The following is a 21488-nucleotide window of genomic DNA, read 5'->3' as shown; positions in this document are numbered from 1 at the left end:
TTTTTAGACGATGAAAGAGCTGATATAGTCCAAATGAGCTAGGTGATCATTGAAGAACAATATTGGACATAAGACCCCCTAACTTATTGAAAAGCTTCCGTGGATACGTCTTTGAATGCCCTACTAATATCAAGTAGCCCGGCTTGATATGAACTGTCGTACAGCATCCCATTTCCTACAAGTATGAACTACATCTGACTGCACGAAGCTCCGCCCATGTCCTTCATACCAAATGACAGGTATCGGCGTCAAATCAGCATGACACATCAGCTGCTGTCTAATGTGATCCAAGCAATGATCTCGGTGTCCTCTATCTGGATATGCTAACTTCGTTTTCTTGTTGAAATAGTGATCACGATCCAGAGCTTTCCTGAGTTCGTCCACGCAATGCAGAGTATGGAAGATGTCAAGACCAATGAGGTAGCCTACACCATCGGGATGATTGTACAGCCCATGAGCCCTGCCGAAAGTCATCGCCGCTTCCTCCTCCGTGATATTGAAATATCGGCCTTTGAGCAACTTGCCCCATGCCGCATCTATCTCAGGGGTCGGTGTTCCAACATAAATCGGCTCGGAAGGATTATGAAGATGGTAGCCCGTACCATTGTCATACCACCTTGGTCCTCCCCAAAACATAGTTGATTCCTCCTCGATGTGCGGCTTAACGGGGCCGAATTCAGTAGAGAATCCGGCATTGAATGATCCGACCGACGTAGTAGGGCGGTAATTAGTTACCGCCGGTGGCTGAAAGAGAAGATAGGCGGTACTGAAAGCAAACAGACTAGCCATAATCCATCCCATGTGCATATACAATATCGGAAATTCGCGATGAGTAGAATCGGTTGGATCGGTACCATTGTCGCTTTGACGGAGGGACTTGTAGCTCCATGTGCGAATGGATTTCATGATGGTGTTGCAGGTATGTTTCTGATGCGCCATAGGGTTGGAAGTTGTCAAGAGTCAATATGCGATCATCCATAGATACCGAAGTAGGATTTAATATACCTAAATAGAGATCTGTAACGATAAAGTTCTTTTAAGGGGCAACGCGGAACTATTGGAATTTGTGGAGCTGCTAACCTGATACTCGTTACCTCAATGAGTCTTTCAGCTTGCGTCCTATTTCGTTGAGCGATGCTAAATATTCTTCTTTCATCTTTTAAACATCTAAGAACTTCTTGGTATCTCGCTAGTGAGCCCACAAATTGGTCATGAGAATCCTGTCATTAATTCCAATACCAAACTGATTCCTTGTATTACCTACAGAGCTCTACCCATGGATCACAACGAGGACGAAAACCCACTCATGGGTACGGATTCTGAAAGCGGAGAGCCGCCATCATCGGTGTTTATCCCATTCTCAACCTTCAAGCCCAGCCAAGCTCCACAATCACGATCAAAGTGGCCTTCCCTTTTCCAAATCGCATGCTTCGTGGTCATAACTCTATCGTGGACAACATTCCTCGTCTGGTACAGCCACTACAAGGATACCTCGCCGTTTGCTCTTATTGAAAGGGGACACTGTGGTTGGTCGATAGAAGAAGCGAAAGCCAATGGATGTGTTTACGATATCATGATGTCCTCGTGGATTCCAAAGCCCTGCTATGATGAAGAATTATCCAACAGCTTCCTGAGGGCCAACAACTTTACTTATTGGAGGAAAAATGATGGAGTTGAGGAGGTTCCAGAGGAAGAGGTTCGAAGAGGAGAATTCGATATCCTTTTCACGCACGGCACGTATCACTCTCAGCATTGCATGTAAGTTGAGATCCTTCTATTACCCATGAATTGCTTTAGTATGAAAGCAGATTGAATGGAGACTGGTAATCCCAGTCAGCCTCGTTGTAGTTTTGCTGACTCGAACTTTGATAACAGTTATCTCTGGCAACTGCAAATGAAGGCGCAAAAATCAAGTGTCAGGATTTTAGATTCAATATCAAGGAGTCAGGCACATATAGCACACTGTCAAAAGCTTCTGGCTGTCGACCTTTCCAGGCATCACTTGTGGCAGCTTCAATCGAAGACTGGAACACCCATACATGTCAAGCCACAGCAACAATCCTGTTGGGAAGGGTAATTTGGTAACTCGAATCTATTATTCTGTTTATGTAAACTTTACATGTTAAATGGCAGAATAGTTTATGGAATGTCAATACTCAAACGCTATTATGACTGCTTAACGCACACGATTGTGTGATGGGTTAGTTGGACATGGATCAAGCCTTCTTTAAATTACACGGCGACACTATTCTATTTGATAAAAAATCTGAGGACTTCAAGTTGAGAGATCAAGGGCCTGAAGGGACGAGAAACTCGACCGAATAATGACTACTATACCAATTATTATTCCAATCGAGCGCCTTTATATCTATCCAGACTAGTCTATAGCGTTCAAGGGAATCCTTGGCGTGCGTGGCACCGCAATGCTACCATTGTACCTCTCTATGGAATATTGATGGAGCCTTTCAAAATTTCTACACGTATGAAGCTGCTTCGGGTTGATATATTGTCCTCGGTGATCGTGCCACTCACTTGGAGAGATGACACTCGTAGCCTGACACTGTATCACCTGTCGTAGATGATCGATACAGTGCACTGAGTTGGAGGTCATTATATACTTGGTATAATATAGCAGGCTGTGACTTACATTGATGTGTCATTCCGCGAAATTCTTCTTCTGGGTAGATATCTCGCCTCAGAGCCTTTCTCAGTTGATTTAAGCAATGCAGGCAATGAAACACGTCGAGCCTGTTCATAATGATGAGGTCTCCAAAAAGAAATACCGAGAACCATCGGACTCACGTTCCAGTCCATCCACCCCTAATCCTGTCTCTGTACTTGTTCGAGTCGGCACCCCACTGCAACATTGGAAGTTAGTAAATTTTTCATTGGGTGCGTTTGCCAGGAGTGAGTTTCCTGCTATGAGGGGATCATGAGAAATGGGCCTCGTGAGTCCCAAACTTCTCGAATGTGATTAGAAATGGCTGCCGATTTTACATACGAGCGTGACTGCTTCTTCTTCAGAGATCGAAATGTAGTGGGATTCGCCGCCGATGATGGCATTCCACGCTGCATCAATCTCTGCTGTAGGTTCGCCGACATAATTGGAATGCCCAAGAATCTCTGTACCGTCTGGGCTGAAATCCACACCTCCCGTAAATACTCTTCGAGTGAGTTCGAATATGTCGGACGACGCTATAGATTAGTTCTTGTTATTAAACGTACTGTACAGCAAATTTATTTAAACATTTTACACCACTCACTGACAACCTGTTCTTCTAAAAATCCATGCTCAAATGTTCCCCATTTACCAACGCGCTGTGTGTTTCCCACCACAAAGCCCGCTGAAAATGCGACCAGGCCCCAAATTGACATAGCAATTACCGTAATAACAAGGTTTGTGGCTATTATACCACTACGAAGTGGAACTTCGGAGACCTCATCTTTGGGAAGCAAATGTTGCTTACTCTCCGTCGACGTTTCGCCTCCCGACCTCCCGGGTAGCGGATCAAGTAGTCGATTCCAGAACAATGACAGAATTGACATGTTCAAATTTCTGATGGTGGTTTTCAAACCAAACTAGGATTGGGCTTGGGTATATAGCAAGCGACCACGGCGTATGCTTAGTTCAGGTGGCAAGTGCCCCCTCAAAGATAGGCATGCATTCGACCCACTTATTTCAAGGGGCATGAATCCTAGCCAAGGTCAGGCCTCTTCCATTTACGGGGAGACGGGCCTCATCTATAGCAGTAATGGAGAGTTCTGAGCCACGACACCATGACGTATACGGATGGACGAAGGTGGGTATGTCGTATTATGTTTCACGTCAGCGTAGCACTGCTTACTACGTGCAGTTGGCGTGCGCTATTCTTTACAACACTATCAAGTATACACCAATTTTCTCATCCGCGTTTCTTGTCCAAGTTCAATTACCAAAATCTCATATCACCTGTGAATCCTTAACATGATTAGCAGAAGTTCTTTGCTGGTACTTGCCTCTCAAGTTGTTGCTGTCGTTGTTCACAGTCTAGCCAAATATTTGGAAACAATCAAAGAAGTAGATCCCCAACAGATCCTTCAAGTCCGGATGTTCATTACCTTGAGTAGCAACAGCCTTTTTCTTATTACCTGGTGCCCAGAAGAACTTCCGCTTGGGAGCTACAAAATGAGGCATCTACTCGCACTTAGAGTGTTCGGCGGGATATGCGGCTCAGTTGGTTTTTACTGTGAGCCTCACTCTCTGGTCTAGTCTTTCGTTTCTTTCATGATGCACCCTCTAGTATTGACTCTTACTTAATTCTTGCAAGCTGACGAAAGAAGACTCCCTTCAACATCTACCACTCGCAGATGCGACAATTTTGAATCTTCTCGCCCCTATGGGAGCCAATTTCCTCACGAGCAAGAGATTTAGCCACATACAAACTGGTTCGGCCATTGTTTGCTTACTCGGAGTTAGCCTCATTGGCAGGCCAAGTTTTATTGTTAGCATTGTCTATTACCATATGGGAAATCGACGATTGCCTTCGAGCCCCGAGGATGATAAATTCTTGTCTCACACGTTTCCAAAAGGGCTAGTCTATGCGACGGTCGGAGTGATGGGCGGAGTGGTAAGTCATCAGTTCAACTTGGATATCCGGCAAAGTGATTCACGAGTTTGGTAGTGTGCATACTCTTCTATCTCAAAACTTGGCAGCAGAGTTCATCCATTAGCGAGTACAAATTGCTTTGCCATGGGTATCCTGCTCGTGAGCAGTGTCTGCTTCGCAGGGGTCCCAGGCGTCAACTACGATTTTAATCTAGGTCTTTGGCAATGGTATCTTCTGGTATTGATTGGATTTTGTAGCGCTTTGATGGTGAGTGGATGTCACTATACCCTGGAAGCACACTAACTATCTGTCAGGAGTATTTCTTGACGCTTGGATTAGCTGTGGAGCAGAATAGCTCAGCTATATATATGCTATACCTTCAGTCAGTACTGGCTCTCATAGCAGATGGATTGATCTGGCGTATGGCACCCGATTTTATGTCTTGTCTCGGATCGGCACTTGTCATCATTGCACTTATTATTACTGAAAGGAACAAAATGGAAGATGAAGCGCTAGCAGATAGAGGGGTTGGGCATTCAAGATAGCTCATCCCAATAAAAAAAAGAACTCAAGTTTGGACGCTTGATAGTGGCATGTTGTTCTACGGAGACTGAATATAGGCCTGCGATATGGTAGAACAGCTCTGGAAACCCGAGGGAAAGGAGGCGTCACGGAAGTAGTAGGTCAATTTATCTCCAGTATCCCCACGTCTATTAGTGGATACATGAAAAGTTATGATCGAGATTGGAGAATGGTCTATCCTGGACATTGATCGTCGTTGGTGGCCAGTAAACCCGTGGGAAGAAGGCTACATAAATCCTCCGAGAATTGGAAGAAGAGGACGATTAAGGCTGTCCAGTGCCTATCACTACTAAGTCCAAGTATTCCCTGTAAGTTGTCAGAGTTAAAGTGAGAATTTGCGTCAGCTGTCTAGGAGGACCAACATCGGAACACCTTGGATCCACAGGCCCCCTCACGCATTAAAAACGCGCGTTTTGCAGCAGAAAGTTTGGCCAAAATCAGATCGATTTGCGCCTGCCCGTACAGAGTTAAGCATTGCCTGTCCTGAGTTGCAAGGCCTTGTCACGAGTGATCGTCTCTCTCTCTCTCTCTGGCTAGGCTGGCGACCGGGTGTAACCGTTAGATCCTTGACCAGCTGATGGTTGAGTCAGCTTCCTCCATCCCTGCAAAGCAGGCGCGGGAGATATCCACTTGAAAAAGCTTGTTTTTACGCCCGCCACGCGTGCATGGCTATCGGCAACAATTGCGCACCCACGCCACCCGTTTTCTAAGAGTGAATGTCGATCTTCATCACACCGCCAAGATCTGCACCGTTGAACTCTAAACTGGGATTCTCGTTCTCTGAAGATAACTCAATAGTCTTACAGCCCTTACGAGGCAGGAGACTTGGAGGTGATCAAGCACTCTGCCCACATGGCACTATGATACGAGCGTTGGGCCTTCTCTTGAACGATTCCTTTGAACTTCTTGCATTTCTTTGCGCCCAGCTCTTCTTTTCTGGTTGGTAGGCGAAGATCCTACCTGCGCAATGGTTTCGGCTACCCTTGTAATGGTTTACCAGGTTGCCCTCTATTTTAGATACTGTCAAGCGGATGTCCGAGTGGCATGAAGCATGAAAACATGAAAATGTGGTAGAGATATCTGTAACGCTTGCGCTCACTTAACGTTGACGAATACGGGTTTCAGAATGCATGCTGGTTAAATGTAGACTGAAAGAGAAGCTATTTCATCACTGTGGCTTTACACAGTGGGACTTTTCGCGCATTAAAATCAACTCTTTATGAGCTGCCCTTCTCGTGCGATCCCAAACTCAAGCTAGAAAAGACGATAGGAGGCCTTTCCAAATTATGTCTTGGGATGCTAACAATCCTTGTTGATCTCCAACTGTTGCAGATTGTTTCAGACCCCAGGCAGCAATCCTGGTGACAGTTGAGGAAATGGAAGCAGGTGTGAGTTCAGGGACGTACCGCAAGTAGACCCGCAAAGGAACGGATGCCAGGCATGATCCCGGTGTTAGTCAATAAAGTATATCTCAAGAACATGGGTGGAGATCTTGTCAGAGTTTTGCACCTCCATGTTAGTGGTCACAATAAATCGGTAGAGCCGTTGACTTTTAGAGTAGTCTAAACAATATGCATGCCAATCCATGGCTTCTCCACTTATCATTAAGAACAGGCTTTCATTGGCTTGTCGAGCAGAAATCAGGAAAGCCAACCTTTGCAGTATATGAAGAAACATAGAACATGGGATGAAAACATTTATGAGTCAGTGGGCTACCACGGTGGATAGCATAAGATCAAACTCCGTCTCGTTTCATCCTTTCAATGCACTTGGCTGTCCTGAGAAAGTCCACCCGGGTAAACGGAACAGTGAAGTGCGCGAATTGTTTATCCTGCGTTTGTTTTGAGTATAGGTGTTCGTATCCACGGTTTCCAACCGGGTCTCGCTTATGCTGGATCGAAATTTAGATTCTGCGCTAGACTAATTTGTACCCAAAATACGTTACTAACGGTTGGCATCTGTGCTTCGCTGAGGCTGGTAATCAGTAAACTTTAAGGGTACTCTCCCGCTCCCAAGATTTCGAACATGCCGCTACCTAGAAGGCTGGAAGCTTGGCAGCTTGGCAACGATACACTTAACTAAAATCATCATGGCACTCATCAACTCAGACCCGATTAGCGCTCTTCAGTGGGCGCTGGAGAACCTCTCACCTGCTGAAGTTGTTAAATCATCCGTATGATGCTCGACTCTTGGACAGGAGAACCGTTCTAATCATTTTGCAGCAAGTCAGAGAAAGCTTCCAGAAATTCTTAAAGCGGGGGACTGTCTCACAACTACGGCAGCTGCTAAGAGAAGCCCAAGAACTCAGCACGCCGCCAGCCTGTCCAGATGCACAGCATAGCTTTGATTTTGTGGCACTTGATCCAATAACAACTCGCGCAGCTGTGAAAAACGGAGGCTCAACAGGCTTCAAAGGAAGGCGGCGGGCTTCAAATCGACTCTGCCGCCCAAACACTTACCCCCAGGCTTACCCAGTAACAGGTGTGTCTCTGGCAATGAAACTCAATGGCTATGAATATAGCTGACTCTTCTTGCAGAGAGACTGAGTGAGTTGAGCATACCAGTGCTAGCTCCGTCCAACACAGCAGCATTCTCCCCAGATCCATCACATTCGGATTCTATGTTCTCACCCTCTAGTCAGGGATATGGCGACATTGATGCATTGGGAAGCGCAAGTCCTAACAGTTCTCCACTATTATTTCCACTCTCGTCCTGTCTACCACCTATGTACTCATCACCAGAATCAGTGGCATCTTCATATGATATTTCAGAACTCTCTTCGTGCGGAATTCTCCGGCAGGCGATGGGTTTCTTTGAGGCAAGGCTAGGAACACGCCGCAATAGAGTACGCTATCTAGTTCGAGCTATTCAAGGCTTCCTCGAGGCTCCAAAGTTAGCCCCAGGCTTTGTGCTGGATATTTGGAGTTCAAGGTCCGCCATCTTCACCAAACCACTAACGGCAGGTTGCTCCAATGCTAGACTCCAAAATCTATATAAAGGTCATCGGAAATTGAAACAAGCAAGGGAGCAGTATTCATACGCAGCTCGTTTCTGCTATATCTACCTGGAGCACGATCTAGAGGAGCTGTCAAAATCTCAATCCCTCGTGCTCTCTCAAGGCAGAGGAAAGATGACTGCCGCCTTTGAATTACAGGCGTCGATTATATCGACCAGTGTAGATGTTGTGAAAGCGGAGCGGAAAGCCGGGAGAGGTTATCTACAGCTTTTGATGGAGGGCGGTCCAGGGTATGTCCTCCGTCTTGGCTGCAACGTATCTACCATGTGAGTTTCTTATCATACAGCTACGATAGTAAGAACTAATCTTGGTTTCAGTTGGGAACGTAAACTGAGTGTTAAGGATATTTCACTGATTGTCGAATTCCTGAGGACTCAAACCCCGGAGTTGGATCGCGAGATCAAATCACATGACAAGAGCGCAACAGAAGCTCTTCTTGATGGCTTCGTCGCTTATGGTTGGAGCCCAACAGAGATTCTACTCTCGACTAGTCCCCTATTTGAACAGCTGAAACATTACGTTGATCTGAAGGATGCCTTCAACCAGGAGACTAGGGAAAAGGTGGCTTCAAATCATTCAGGAGCAACGCCTGAAAATGATCATGAAGTATTGTCACAATCCTCGGATGAATACCCTGCAATTCCAGGGATCATTGACTTTGAGACCTGTGGCAATGACACATCTCTTGTAGGAATACCCCTTACGCCCAGAGAAAGTCTTGCTTATACGGCTGACTGTCCAGGCTCGGATCCTAAGATCATCAATGATGTCATTGAAATATCGGAAACAGAGCTGGCTTCGCTATTGTCAGCGGAGACGAGGTCATTTGATCATATAGATGAAATGGGTAGTTACCAAGAGGTGGTAGACCCATTGGCATGGGGAGGAATCTTCAACGAGCTTGTTTCAGAATTTCCAGGGTTGTATCCGACATATAGGAATTCTGAGAACAATCTGTAGCACATACACCCATGTAAAATCGTGAGAAACGTATAGGGTTTTCCCCAAGTATATTATTCGTGGGACGTTGAAGTGGCACAGTCTTTTCGACGCATTTGTTTCCATTCGGACTACCATAGAATCTAAGTTTATTCGCGATTATCTTCTGTGGCTGATGTCAGCATATTCAAAAGATAATTCTTCGTGTTTAGTTTGGCATAGTAGATAGAAGTTCAGATCAGAGATAAAACTTGACCATTCCTTAAAGGGAAAAACAACTTATTTCAACCTCCGATCTCGATATCTCGGCTCCTTTACGAAAATTACGTGCCCTGTTTGCTGGGGCTCATTGCCCCCTTAAAGAACACACGCGGGCTGTTAAGTTGTAATATCCCTCTCATGAATTGTGATGCTTTTGGCAATTCAACACTACTATTGGCTCAATTCAATGTCCCAGAACGTAGAGCAAAGAATTATCCTCAAAGTTTTTAATAATTTTTCTTTTAGCATGCTTCTATCCGACTATTTCAAAAAGAAGGGGGGGAAAGTCTATGAAACACTTTCCCAAGATGATCCATCTGGGTCTCCTATATCAGAAAAATTACATCGTGATGGTTCTCTGAGCGCAAATGCATGGAGCGGTACAGCGCTGCCGTGGAGTGTCAGTGCCATACTTTTGATAGCATTGACAATAATATCCCTTCGAACGGAGCCGTTAGTGGTTAACAAGGAATTGGGAACGTATGAGTCTGGATTTGTGACTGACATAGGTAATGTCTGCTCTCGTTCTAGAAGATGAAATTATTAACAAGAATCGAGAACCGGCCCGCACGGTGATAACATTGAGAAAAACGAAGTTCTATGGGGGAATACACATTGATGGGAATGGAAGCTATTCACTCAGTGTGAACCCAAATACTACCAACTTTTTTGCTCCGCCGAGTCCAGAGGTTGATGCTGCGTGGATGGAAGACATGTTGAATGGTGAGATTTCGGACTAGCATCGTCGTCTACTAGAATCCTTATGTAATGATTTCTAGGTGGGACCTACGGGTTCATGAGGCTAACGCCCGAAGAGATCAAGCATTCCGGAATGCATGTGCTTGAGGAGTATTTGGTGGACGGGACATATCTTGTGCAGTATGTTTCCCCGTCTCTAATCTACGAGTTCAATTTGTGTCTGATAGTAACTTGGAAGGCCGAGTGCAACGCATGCGCTCCATTGTCTGGTACGTCTTGGGCAGCCGTTCAATCCTACCCTTTGCAAATTAATTGACCAGGGGGAGTAGAACACCATCCGCAAATCACTAGCACGTGATTATTACACAGAGATCAGCGACGAGCCCGCAAGACCATACCATATGAGTCATCGAATGCATCTTGTTATTGTCTCCGTTTTGCAGTCTTCTCCTCAAAATCGTGGCTAATTTTGATATCTTGTTTTAGATCATTGCTTGGAGAACATTCGCCAGCACCTGATCTGCAACTTCGATTTGACCTGGACTCCTAACGCGTGGAGACCTGAAGCAAGAGTTGCCCACGCCGATACTGATCAGTGGCACGTTTGTAGGGACTTTGAGGGGATCAAGAGCTGGATGGCTACGAGATTATGAGGTTGGTATAGGCTACTGTTTTACGCACCATGGGCCGATCTTGGGATCATTTGAGATCGGGGTGCTACATTCGTAGAACACTTGCCTGTAGCAAAACAGGTTTTAGTCTTTTTCTTGCATACAAGGTACTTCTGGATTTCCAAACCGCATATACCGCTTTTATCTGAGATCTGAGATTTGATATTTTCCTTTCATAGGCTTTTGATACAGCATGATCAGGAATGTGCCTCTTTTCGACCTGAGGCCGGGGACTAGGGACAATTCAGCCGCAACCTCTTAGTACCATGGAAGAGAACCATCTCCCACCGCAGAAGTACTCAAAAGGAGCGCAGCCATACAATCCGTATCAATGAGATTCAGATCTTTGTTCAACTGGGTAATATATAGACTTGGCACTCAATTGTATGGCCAGAGTACGCAAAGCAACTACCGCCGCTCAGCGCTGCCGTATATGATCTTCCCAGCCGAAATGCTACGCTTAATGACAACTTTCATGTTCGACTACTTGTCGTTGAACGAGTGAAAACTTGATGAAATCAAGCCCTAAATAGAGAAGAGCTCTGGAAACTGACTAGATACCATGGATTTTATGGTTGCGATAGATTTCTGTCTACAGAACACCATCGGTTACCGATTCCTCTTAACCCACCCTCCATCCGTCTTGACAATAGACCTTTTCCAAATTGCATCAAGAAGAGCGTCTTCATCCCGACACATATGTCTTGATGTCCACTCCATCCCCTCATGTATTTGCAAACCCTTCGGCTTTTGAATGGTCAAATCTCCTTTACATAGTACAAGCTGGGTTGTGGATAATGGAGTTAGTGCCTTACATTCTAATCGAGCAATCTTTTGGACGTGAAGGAGGAAAAGGTAAGAGGGTGTGTCCAAGAGTGGAGAACAGACGGACCTCTCTCAATACCTCAACACAGTGGTTAGCATGATAAATCTCCAACTCCGTTAGTCGGTCCGTCTGGTCTGTCTTGTTATACATCATCACGGTACGCTTGAGCAATCCCTAGCATGAAAGGTCAATGAATATTTGCAAACGGTAACCCACCTTTCTCCCACCTTTCAAATCAAGGGAATCGGTAACGAAAATGAGAACTCACAACACAATGAAGTTGATGCAATATTCAGGCTGCGATGGCGCCCCACCCCGAAAAGAGCATGGAGTTTGTCGCCGTGTCGCACTCGTACGCGGCACGCCTCTGAACGCCGCAGCGAAGGGATACTCGGTGACGGAGCGCGCGGCGCAGCATCAGAAGGGAGGTATCCGCGCTATCGTTTAACTTACGAGCACCGCGCCGTCGAGGGCGGGTGCATGCGCACTCAGCGTCCTGCCACCGGGCTCAGACGTTGTCGACGCTGCTGACTGGCTGACGGTGGCCAACGGAAAGGCAAAGGCTGCTTTCCACGGGCCGGAAATGGCAGAAGACGAGGCCGACCAGTACCTGGCGTCGCTGCTGCCGCAGTCGCTACAGTCGCTGACAGGCGGGCCCTCGGTGGGTGTGGAAGAGATAACTGTCCCCATATACTACATCCTGTGCGAGAAAGACCAGACGATTTCTCCAGCAACGCAGCAGGCCATGATCTCGACGATTCCATCGCTCAAGAGGGTACTGCGCAATCCCGGTGGCCACGCAGCATGCGTGACAGAGGTAGAGAAGCTTGTGAAGCCGATTATCGAGATTGCAGATGAGGTTGAGAAAGAGCCAAAGGTGTGACTAATCACTAACGGATGCTTACGATCGCTCCCGATGAGGAGCGTAGAGACACCAACTTAAGTGTGGGTGATATTTGCTACCCTGGAGGGGAAGTTTAGAGGCCTTGGTCGTGTAGTTACATCGCGTGACGTGTCTGAGCCAAGTCGAAATTCGTGCAATCGCTGTTGTGTTGTTTGACTAACCGTAAACTGAGTGTATTCTACTCGCAGTGTTGCAGCATAGTTGTAATGGTTGTGTTTAACATCCAAATTTCCACATCAGCACTAGTGGTTTAGTGGTAAAATCCATCGTTGCCATCGATGGGCCCCGCGTTCGATTCGCGGCTAGTGCAGTTATGTTTTTTGCCGGATGAATCAAGCCTTCATTCAGTCTTGAGTTGAACTTGGTTGAGAGTCAAGGCTGCCGATTCCTTTTACTCAAGGATTGCATGGCTGAACCGACATGATGCACGTGAGTAGATTTCTATGTATGTGTGTGTCCTCTGGTGTGCTGTTGTTGAACCAGTAGTCAACGTATGGAATTGCCAAGCTCTAGGGTGGGTTTACAAGCACAACAGCTCTCGGATTGAATATCGTGGAAATGCAAACTCTGTATACAACCGTGCCATGCCATTTCGGGGTATCAAAGTCTACCAATGCTTTGCTATATACATCTGCAGGTTCTGTACGCATCGCAGACAGATTCTTTCTGACCCATGTGACTCAGCTTTTTGGCTTGCCTCCCTTATGCCATAGCAAGACCATGGTAAACCATATCTGTCTCAACTCATACAAGCTATATGGGCTCGAACTCAATTCATTGCTCGGCCAAACATGATCCATGTCGATCAGAAATGCTTGTTTGTTGACGTTTTATTATTGGGTTTCCATGATGCTCTCCTCTCACCCATCGTAACTTTGCTGTCACAAGGAACAGGGGCCGGTATATTGGCAACGCCTCAGACATAGATTCTGACGCGTTGCAGACTCCAAGGACCTCTGGACTGAAACATGATCAGGGGTAAGTACGATCGTCATCATCCCCAGACTTGCGCTTGAAGTTGCGTTTGACGTTGCGCCTGACGCGCTTCCTGAAGGGTCGGTGCCCTTGCGCGTCCCTGTTCTCCATGCCCTGATTCATCCTGGCTGTGGTGTTCATGTTGTCGGTCACCATCGTTGCCATCATCGGGTTGAACATTGGCATGATGCCGAAAGCGGTTGTGCTCGTGTTGTGACCGTGATTATTGCCTGGAGTGTTCGGCTGCTAACCGGAACCCCCTTGGTGAGGCCACTGTTGACCGGACTGCTGACTGGTACCCTGGTTTTGGTTGTGGTTCTGCAACTGATCCTGAAGTGCAGAGAAGAAAGCCGGGTTGTAGAAGGTGGGAGCCTGCCCACCTTGCTGCTGGAACTGAGGGGGAGGAGGTGGTATGAAGTTCGGCGGCAGGTTCTGCGGTGGCTGCGGCCAGGCAGGGAACGGGAGTTGAGTACCCTGGCCCTGGCCCTGACCCTGACCCTGACCCGCAGAAGTTCCAAAGAACTGTGCAGCAGGAGGGACCGAGTAGGCCTGATTGCCAAGCTGGGGTGGCGGGTGAGGAAACGAGCCATACGACTGTTGCGGAGGCGGCTGCTGAAACTGCTGGCCATAGCCTTGTGTTCTCGGAGGCAGTGAGTGACCGGATCCTCTGCCTCGATTGCCACGAGCACCTCGGTCACGGGCGCGGCTCCTACCTCTGAAGTCACCCCTACCACCTCGGAATGAACCGCCGTTGTCCTGGCTAGCCGACGAGCCATGAGTGAATGTCGAGGGACCCTGTCCAAAGTTGGCAGGTCGAGCCAAAGGTCGGTACGGGCCGTCGTCATCGTCATCGTACTTTAAAGCTGTAGGCTCGGTAATAGTGTCATGCGAGCCGCGTCGTCCGCCGCGGCCAGATGCTCCTCCCCCGCGTCCGTGCCGAGCCTTTCGCTTTTCTTTCTGCTCTCTCTTGTAAGCCGCCTCCTTCTCATCATCGGAAAACTCCATCTCGTCGTCACCGGGCTCTTCGTCATTCAGATTACTGGCATCGGTACCCTTCATACTCTTGAGAGGTTCAGTAAAGACGAAAGAGGCATGCTCCGGGCTGTAGTAGACCTTGGAACCAAGGGTAAGGTTGTACGACTTGAAATCCTCATCATCCTTGAAACGTGCAGTGTAGCGTGGTTCTCGGACACTACCAATGAGATCTGCGAGAGCTGCGAATGTAACTCGGCCCTCGGTGAAAAGAGCAGAACCGGAGTCGAGGACCCGGTGGTCACCCGGCGTGTAAGCCTTGACAACAATGGTGTTATCGATGATGTGCTCGACTTCACCCAATACCTCCAACTTGCTCTCTTCGGTCAGAGTAATCTCAGGCTTCGGAAGGATGTCCTCGACCTGTTCGTTCTTGGTGCGCAACTGCGCACCCGAGGCCGAACCTCTCGGCTTGCCTTCGCCCTCATCGTCAGACCCGGCTTCCATCAGCATACGTGCCAGTTCTTCGGGGTTCAACAGCTCCTTGCCGTCATCTGAGTCGTCATCTTCATCGTCCGAATCATCTGAACTGCTTGAGTCTGAAGACGACTCGTAAGGCGAAGAGTCCTCCTCCCATTCGGGATGGCCTGATTGCTCGTTGTGCTCTTGGACATCCTGAACATCCTGCATCTCACTGTTTTCTTCCGGATTCTGAGTAGGATGCTCTGTGGCAGACGCACTACTTGCAAAGCCTTTCAGATATTGTTCAAGATCCTGAGTGAGTGACGGGGGGCTCGGAGGCGCAGTGAGCTCATTAGCAGTTGTTGCAATGGCGGGATTGTGCTGGTCGACTTCCATCGCACCAGCATCGCCATTGACGGTGGCAATGACATTGGGGTCATGAAGAGATGCTGTAGTCAGAAGCGCGTCTCCGGAGTCATGTGTCTCATCAGCTGCAGCGGATGACGGTCGACTCTGGGCAGGCTCAGAAGGAGGAGCTGCATGGGAGGCATTCTCTGTCTGGGGGACCTGGGTCTGCGACAAAGTCGTCAGACCCGGGATCTGGAAGCCCTTTGACGCCATGTTGGTGTGGACTATGTGCGCCAGGCGACGAGGACAGCTTGAGACGCGTTGAGCTGGTTGCAGAATCGGCAGCTACAGTATGCAGAGAAACCAATATCAGGTCGGCGCAAGAACCGTTTGTTGACGTGACGACTGCCTTGCCCTTTTATTTTGGCAGCGACCACAAGTTTATGGACGCGCGGCCAGAGAAAAAGCAGAGAAAGAATAGGAACAGTCCAGAGATTGCTCCTCTTCAAGGTCGGCGACTTCACTCTACTTCGTGAGTTGATATCACGAAGAAGAGCTTGATGATGAAGATCACTTCAAGAACTCACTTTGCAGGCTTGAATTATTTTTGGGCAGTTTGCGACCCACCTGCAGTCAAGAAAAATTAAAGTGGGACGGCCTGAGGCGAGAAGCCGGTGCTAGCGGTATTAGCGCTCTTTAGCGCCCCGTTATAGCGACTTACACCGCTTGGCCACCTAAAACTGTCAGGCAGTAACCTGCGGCGGCACCTGCTGCGGGGGGCTTGCCTTCCGCTTTAGCGCATGTTGCACCAACTGGCCAGCATCTGGCTTCGCTGGCGAGGTCTGATTTCGTGAAGAGCTGAACAATAGTGTGCGGCCGACATCCATCCCAGCTCCTACCTTACACTGCCGTCGCCGTCCGAGTCGGTTTCAATCAAAGCTCCAACAGCGCCTTGCTACTCTCGGCCAGCTCTGAGCGTGGACCAGGGTTTCCGGGACTGTGGTGTGGAGTTGCCCGCTTCACCAGGCGCCTCACAGTGAGGTCACTGCCAGACTGTGCTAAAACCAGAGATACTAGGGGCCCCTGGTTAGCTCCCCGCTAGCGCATGTAGCTGGGCGGTTACTGATGAGCTTGCAGCTCTGCGTTAACCTCTGGTCGACACCACACATTCAGATGACGAGAAGTTGTGTTGACTGCCTCCCGCGGTCAGCCTGCACATCTACGCTTCGCCATGGCGCCTGATCCCCAAGACAGAGCGGAATTCGTCCATCCCGCAGCGAGCCATGCTAAGAAGAAGAAGTAAACCACGCTCCACAGATTCCACGCTGCTCTGAATCACAGCTGACCATGACTGCTTGACCTCAGGGCCCCTTCGCCGTTTGCCATTGCGCCCATCTCGGCCTTCTACGTCTTTCTGGCCGCCAACCTGATATCGGCCCTCTATGCTCCGATCCAAGACTGCGACGAGACCTTCAACTACTGGGAGCCTACCCACTATCTCTCCCATGGCTATGGTCTGCAAACATGGGAGTACTCTCCCGACTACGCCATTCGAAGTTGGTTCTATGTCGGCCTACATGCTATAGTTGGGAACTTTCGGCGACTGTTACCCCATCCGACAAAGCTTGGCGAGTTCTACTTCGTCCGATACATACTGGCCTTTATATGCGCACTATGCCAGGTGCTGATGTTCCGGGTCGTGAGCTTCACGTTGAATCCCCGGATTGGGCTCTTCTTCCTGATCGCCACCGTCATCACCCCCGGGAATTTTCACTCCGCTACGGCCTTCCTACCCTCTAGCTTCGCCATGTACACGTCTCTCTTAGGTGCAGCCGCGTTCATGAACTGGCGTGGCGGAGTCAGAACTTCTTGGGGCATCTGGTGGTTCGCCGTCGGAGGTATCCTCGGGTGGCCATTTGCTTCTGCTCTGAGTTTCCCCTTCCTGATTGAAGAAGCCGTATTTGCCCTTGTCAGCACCAGAGAAGGCTTCTTTGAAGCGTTCCTGCGAGTCACGCGTGGCGTCGTAGCTGCACTTCTACTTGTCGTAGGTTCCCCGCTCCTGGTTCATTCTGACTCTACTGACATGCCTAGATGGGCGATACTTTGGTCAACACCTTCTTCTACAAGAAATGGGAAATGGTCTCTTGGAATATTGTCAAGTACAACATTTTCTCGTCAACTGGCGGCCCAGATTTGTATGGAACGGAACCCTGGACCTTTTACTTCCGGAACTTGGCCATCAACTTCAATATTTGGTTCATTCTTGCACTGCTCTCGCTGCCCTTGTTCCTGATTCAAAAGGCTATCTCTTCACGGCAGTATGGCTTCCAGTCCGGCTTGCGCACCATCGTGTTCTTGTCTCCCTTCTACATGTGGCTGGCTATTTTTACCCTCCAGCCGCACAAAGAGGAACGCTTCATGTATCCAGCATACCCCTTCCTGTGCTTCAATGCTGCTTTGGCACTGCATGTGCTCCTGAACGCCTTTGGCCATTCCGACCCAAAAACCTTGTTTGGCAAGATTCCCGCTCGATTCAAGCTGTTCGTGGTTGCTTCCACTCTGTTCCTCTCCCTGGACATCGGTTTGGCTCGTGTGATAGGCCTTTACACTGGCTATTCAGCACCCTTGAAACTGTACTCCCCGCTGGGCGCTGGCGTTGCCGAAGAGCAGGGACTTGGTGGCCGCGGGGACAACGTGTGCTTTGGCAAAGAATGGTATCGCTTCCCTAGCTCCTACTTCCTTCCGAGAGACATGCGCCCCAAGTTCGTACGGTCAGAGTTCCGTGGTCTGCTTCCTGGTGAGTTCTCTGAGGCTCGCACTGGTTTCGGTTTTTGGAGTGGGACATGGCTGCCCACTAGCGGCATGAACGATCGCAACGAAGAGGATATGGGGAAGTATGTTGATATTCGACAATGCTCATTCCTGGTTGACACTCGGTATCCCGAAAATACAGGCCCACTGCCACCCTTCGAGCCGGACTACGTCGCAGACACCGAGAACTGGGAGGTTGTCAAATGCGAGCCTTTCCTCGACGCTGCCAAGACTCATCTGTTGGCAAGGGTTCTCTGGGTACCTGACTCCAAGTTGGTACCTGATAAATTCAGACGCAAATGGGGCCATCATTGCCTGTTACAGAGGAGGGCCCAAGCTTAGTCCTTGTGTCCTAGTGCTACTGATTAGCGCCAGTGGCAGACGCGTGTGGTATCAGGGCTGCACTTTGCCCCAAGTTCTATGTTGTTATAGCTGCTTCAAAGCACCGGTGGCGCAGTTGCATGCTCTCCGCTTGCCTGTTGACGCGAAACCCCCTCCCGGAGACCACAATGCGGGCCGATGCAGCACATTCCATTCGAATGTGCGGGGACAAGCCCGACAACCTGCAAAGCCCAATCTATTTACGGATTGTTGTTGGTGCAGCGTTGCATCAGGGCTATGTTCCCACTTGCGAGTCCACAACTTTCACTGGCTGGCTGCATGTGACTCTGCAAGATGGTATAGGAACGTTCAGCAAGACCAGCGTCTGTGCAGGCGAAGATGCGCGGAATGGGGCTGTGATCACGCCTCGGCTAGGACAAGGCTGCACCACCGCTGTTGCAGCTGGCTGGTAGGCTGGGGTACGCTGGTCCCGTTCCGCACAAGAAGCATAGTTATATAGCACCGTGGTAGTCGAGGAATTAGATGCTGTCACTCTGGTCTTTAGACATCACTTGAACAATTTGCCTACTGTCTTACAAATTCTGAGCGCGTGATGGATTCATCCAGACTGTTGAGCCTCCTTACGCCCTCAACAGCTTTCACCTTTTCACCTTCCGAGAACGTATACCCAAAAACGGACTGCGCAGAGTCTACAACGGAATATATCGGCTCCCGGTCCTCGGATACCTACCCACTCCCGCGTCGCCCTCGACCCTGGTGGAAAGCCATTGGAACCATCGGGTCCCTGACGCTATGCCTTTCGTTCATAGTAACTGTCGCCGCGCTGGGTTTCCTTGTGTTTTTGTGGACTGGAGACAAATCCTTGGAGGGGAAAAATGCCCCCGATTTATGGCGAACCATCATGCTCCACGACTGGGCCACACCTGCAATTACCTTCACTACACAGGTCATCCGTGCAGCAGTTGGGCTGCAAGTGAGCATCTGCACCGGCTTCGTTGCCGCGATCCTGTTTGAGAGAGCGGAAGTCACCCTCTGGCAGATCGCACCCTACTCGATTTTGCGAAGTGTCACAGCGAGCCCTGCAGACCTCATGAACCTAATTATGTTTGGGGAGAGACCGAAGAGGCGCTGGCTCAGCATGCCAATCATCCTTTTTGGTCTCATGACCTTGTTTTTTATGGCCATTCAGTGGGCCTCCACGATTCTCGTGCTTGACCTTGGCGATGCAACGCTGGTTCAAAAGGTGCCTATCATTCAAAACATTACCTTAGGGCCAGAGATAGGATACACTGGGAAGGAAGCTTTGGAGGGTTCACGCAAGAAGCCGGATGGAGGTCTTCTGGACCCGCCTATGGCTCAGGCATCACAATCTGACTACACCTCTCGGCCCCAATTTTTCTCCCCGTTCGGCGAGATTGGTTCTGAGTTTCAACTTCCGGATAAGAATGGTGTGAGTGAGACTGGCGTCATTCAACGGGCATTTATACCCTTCCTTAACTCGAGTGATCGTATTGCCCTCAGAGATTATATTGGGTACACGACGATATTCGACTCCCGAGTGGCGTGTCTACGTCCCCCTTTTAAATCAGCATACCGGATGCGGAACGCATTGGCGGGTCAACTTGACCTGTCTGATCTTCCCAAGGATCACGATCTTCCGCGCAGAACCGACAAATGTGAAGAAGATATCATCCATTCGAAAAAGAATTGCTCGAGCTCTTTCTTTAGTTGTTCAACCTACATTCGCAGCCGCGAGGGCAGGGATAACGAGACTACATTTGCATGCCACTTGGACTTGCCGCTTAATAACACTGCGTTTGACGCACCACTATTCAACTTGGCATCGCAATACTCAGTAGATAAATCTTTTCTGATATTCAACTTCACAGGCGCCGCCAATAACGACAGATACAGCAATTATTTCGAATCAAACGAATCAATTACCCTGACAAACCCGCGTGGCGAGGGTGAATGGACTACTTACGACATTGGGAAAAACGGCACAGTGACGGCGAGCTTATGCTTCTCGTCTTTTGTCGTGGAGTTCTCCGAAGTACATCTGACCTCGCCTAATATGCTTACCGAACCTGCAATGTCTTTCAACTTGGACACCAAAATGTGGGATACCATCCAAGTCCGCAAGAGATTAGATGCTCTCCAGGAAGAGATTGGCTTTGATGACCGGGGGATAATGAGAATGAAGAGACTCAATCTGACCAAGAGCTTGGCAACAAATGAGCCTTTATATACCATGCAGCTCCTCGATCTCGTAAGATTGGCGTCTTCGGCGTATCGGCAAGGCAACGTTTCAATTCCAATGTGCGCAGGTTGTCACACAATAGAGGACAACAGCACTCTGGCCTCTGTCAGTGGCTTCCAAGTGCATAAGCCTATGCATCCACAGTACTCTTCTCTATTTCAACAAACGCTGCAAGAGACAGGTCGGCCTGCACGGGCGTTATCAGCTATCTTAACTATCTTGGCGCAAAACAGCTACTACGATGCGCTTTCGTTATCCGATGCTAGGCAGGAAGTCACCACCCTATCGGCGGTTCCGGTCAGGGTCCCCGTCAGGTTCAACGGACTCAATGCTGTTGCGTGTATCGTTGTTGTGGAATTGTTCTGCGTCGTCGCGATCACTGCGCTCTTCCTGCGGCGAACCAAGTTCTCGATGCAAGGCAATTTCTGGCAGGTGGTATCACAAATCGTCTGTGAGGAGACATGGCCCATTCTCGAGCAGTCATCAGACCTGCAGGATAAGGAGGTGGTCCATCTTCTCCAGCAACAAGGCGATGACGCCACGCAGGTGGGCGTGACCAGATCAATCAACACGGGGCGTCCAGAAGTTGTCCGGAGGAGAAATCTCGGTTAGTCATGGTCATCTCAACATGTCTAGGGAGTCACTTGAAATAGAGAAGAACATTCATTCCCCGATAATTAGCGATGCGCTGGTTAATCATGAGATTATTATCTGGACACGCAGCCGATATCATGATTCACTGTACGAGTCGAAGTACTTATTCCGTTGGATTTTCTGCGTTCTCATTCAACAGCAGCTCTCACAGAAGCATAAACCGTAGCTAGAAACCCCACA

The 21488-nt window shown here is 48.9% G+C and overlaps 7 protein-coding genes across 7 annotated transcripts; 4 read left to right on the top strand and 3 right to left on the bottom strand.

Annotated features, from left to right (window-relative positions):
* Positions 1–129: 129 nt before the first annotated feature.
* JN550_000831 (uncharacterized protein) lies at positions 130–906 on the bottom strand (the record flags this gene model as incomplete). Its single annotated transcript, XM_049320265.1, has 3 exons — positions 130–175; positions 230–277; positions 329–906. The coding sequence occupies 3 exons, from the start codon at positions 904–906 to the stop codon at positions 130–132; spliced, it is 672 nt and encodes a 223-aa protein (XP_049176737.1).
* Positions 907–1276: 370 nt separating this feature from the next.
* On the top strand, positions 1277–1762 carry JN550_000830 (uncharacterized protein; the record flags this gene model as incomplete). The annotated part of the gene is made up of 1 exon (XM_049320254.1): positions 1277–1762. The coding sequence occupies one exon, from the start codon at positions 1277–1279 to the stop codon at positions 1760–1762; it is 486 nt and encodes a 161-aa protein (XP_049176736.1).
* Positions 1763–2528: 766 nt separating this feature from the next.
* On the bottom strand, positions 2529–3546 carry JN550_000829 (uncharacterized protein; the record flags this gene model as incomplete). The annotated part of the gene is made up of 5 exons (XM_049320243.1): positions 2529–2569; positions 2648–2748; positions 2803–2858; positions 3002–3195; positions 3264–3546. 5 exons carry the CDS (start codon positions 3544–3546, stop codon positions 2529–2531), a joined length of 675 nt encoding a protein of 224 aa, XP_049176735.1.
* A 3711-nt stretch (positions 3547–7257) lies between these two features.
* On the top strand, positions 7258–9144 carry JN550_000828 (uncharacterized protein; the record flags this gene model as incomplete). The annotated part of the gene is made up of 4 exons (XM_049320232.1): positions 7258–7329; positions 7391–7649; positions 7706–8450; positions 8502–9144. The coding sequence occupies 4 exons, from the start codon at positions 7258–7260 to the stop codon at positions 9142–9144; spliced, it is 1719 nt and encodes a 572-aa protein (XP_049176734.1).
* A 2710-nt stretch (positions 9145–11854) lies between these two features.
* JN550_000827 (uncharacterized protein) lies at positions 11855–12463 on the top strand (the record flags this gene model as incomplete). Its single annotated transcript, XM_049320221.1, has 2 exons — positions 11855–12008; positions 12093–12463. The coding sequence occupies 2 exons, from the start codon at positions 11855–11857 to the stop codon at positions 12461–12463; spliced, it is 525 nt and encodes a 174-aa protein (XP_049176733.1).
* A 1242-nt stretch (positions 12464–13705) lies between these two features.
* Positions 13706–15514, bottom strand: JN550_000826 (uncharacterized protein; the record flags this gene model as incomplete). Its single annotated transcript, XM_049320210.1, has 1 exon — positions 13706–15514. One exon carries the CDS (start codon positions 15512–15514, stop codon positions 13706–13708), a length of 1809 nt encoding a protein of 602 aa, XP_049176732.1.
* A 958-nt stretch (positions 15515–16472) lies between these two features.
* On the top strand, positions 16473–18394 carry JN550_000825 (uncharacterized protein; the record flags this gene model as incomplete). The annotated part of the gene is made up of 3 exons (XM_049320199.1): positions 16473–16540; positions 16607–17285; positions 17333–18394. The coding sequence occupies 3 exons, from the start codon at positions 16473–16475 to the stop codon at positions 18392–18394; spliced, it is 1809 nt and encodes a 602-aa protein (XP_049176731.1).
* Between the last annotated feature and the right edge of the window lie 3094 nt (positions 18395–21488).

This window comes from Neoarthrinium moseri (genome assembly GCF_022829205.1).
Source record: "Neoarthrinium moseri strain CBS 164.80 chromosome Unknown scaffold2_Wmoseri_CBS_16480, whole genome shotgun sequence".
NCBI lineage: Eukaryota > Fungi > Ascomycota > Sordariomycetes > Amphisphaeriales > Apiosporaceae > Neoarthrinium > Neoarthrinium moseri.
This window is presented reverse-complemented; position numbering and strand designations above follow the sequence as displayed.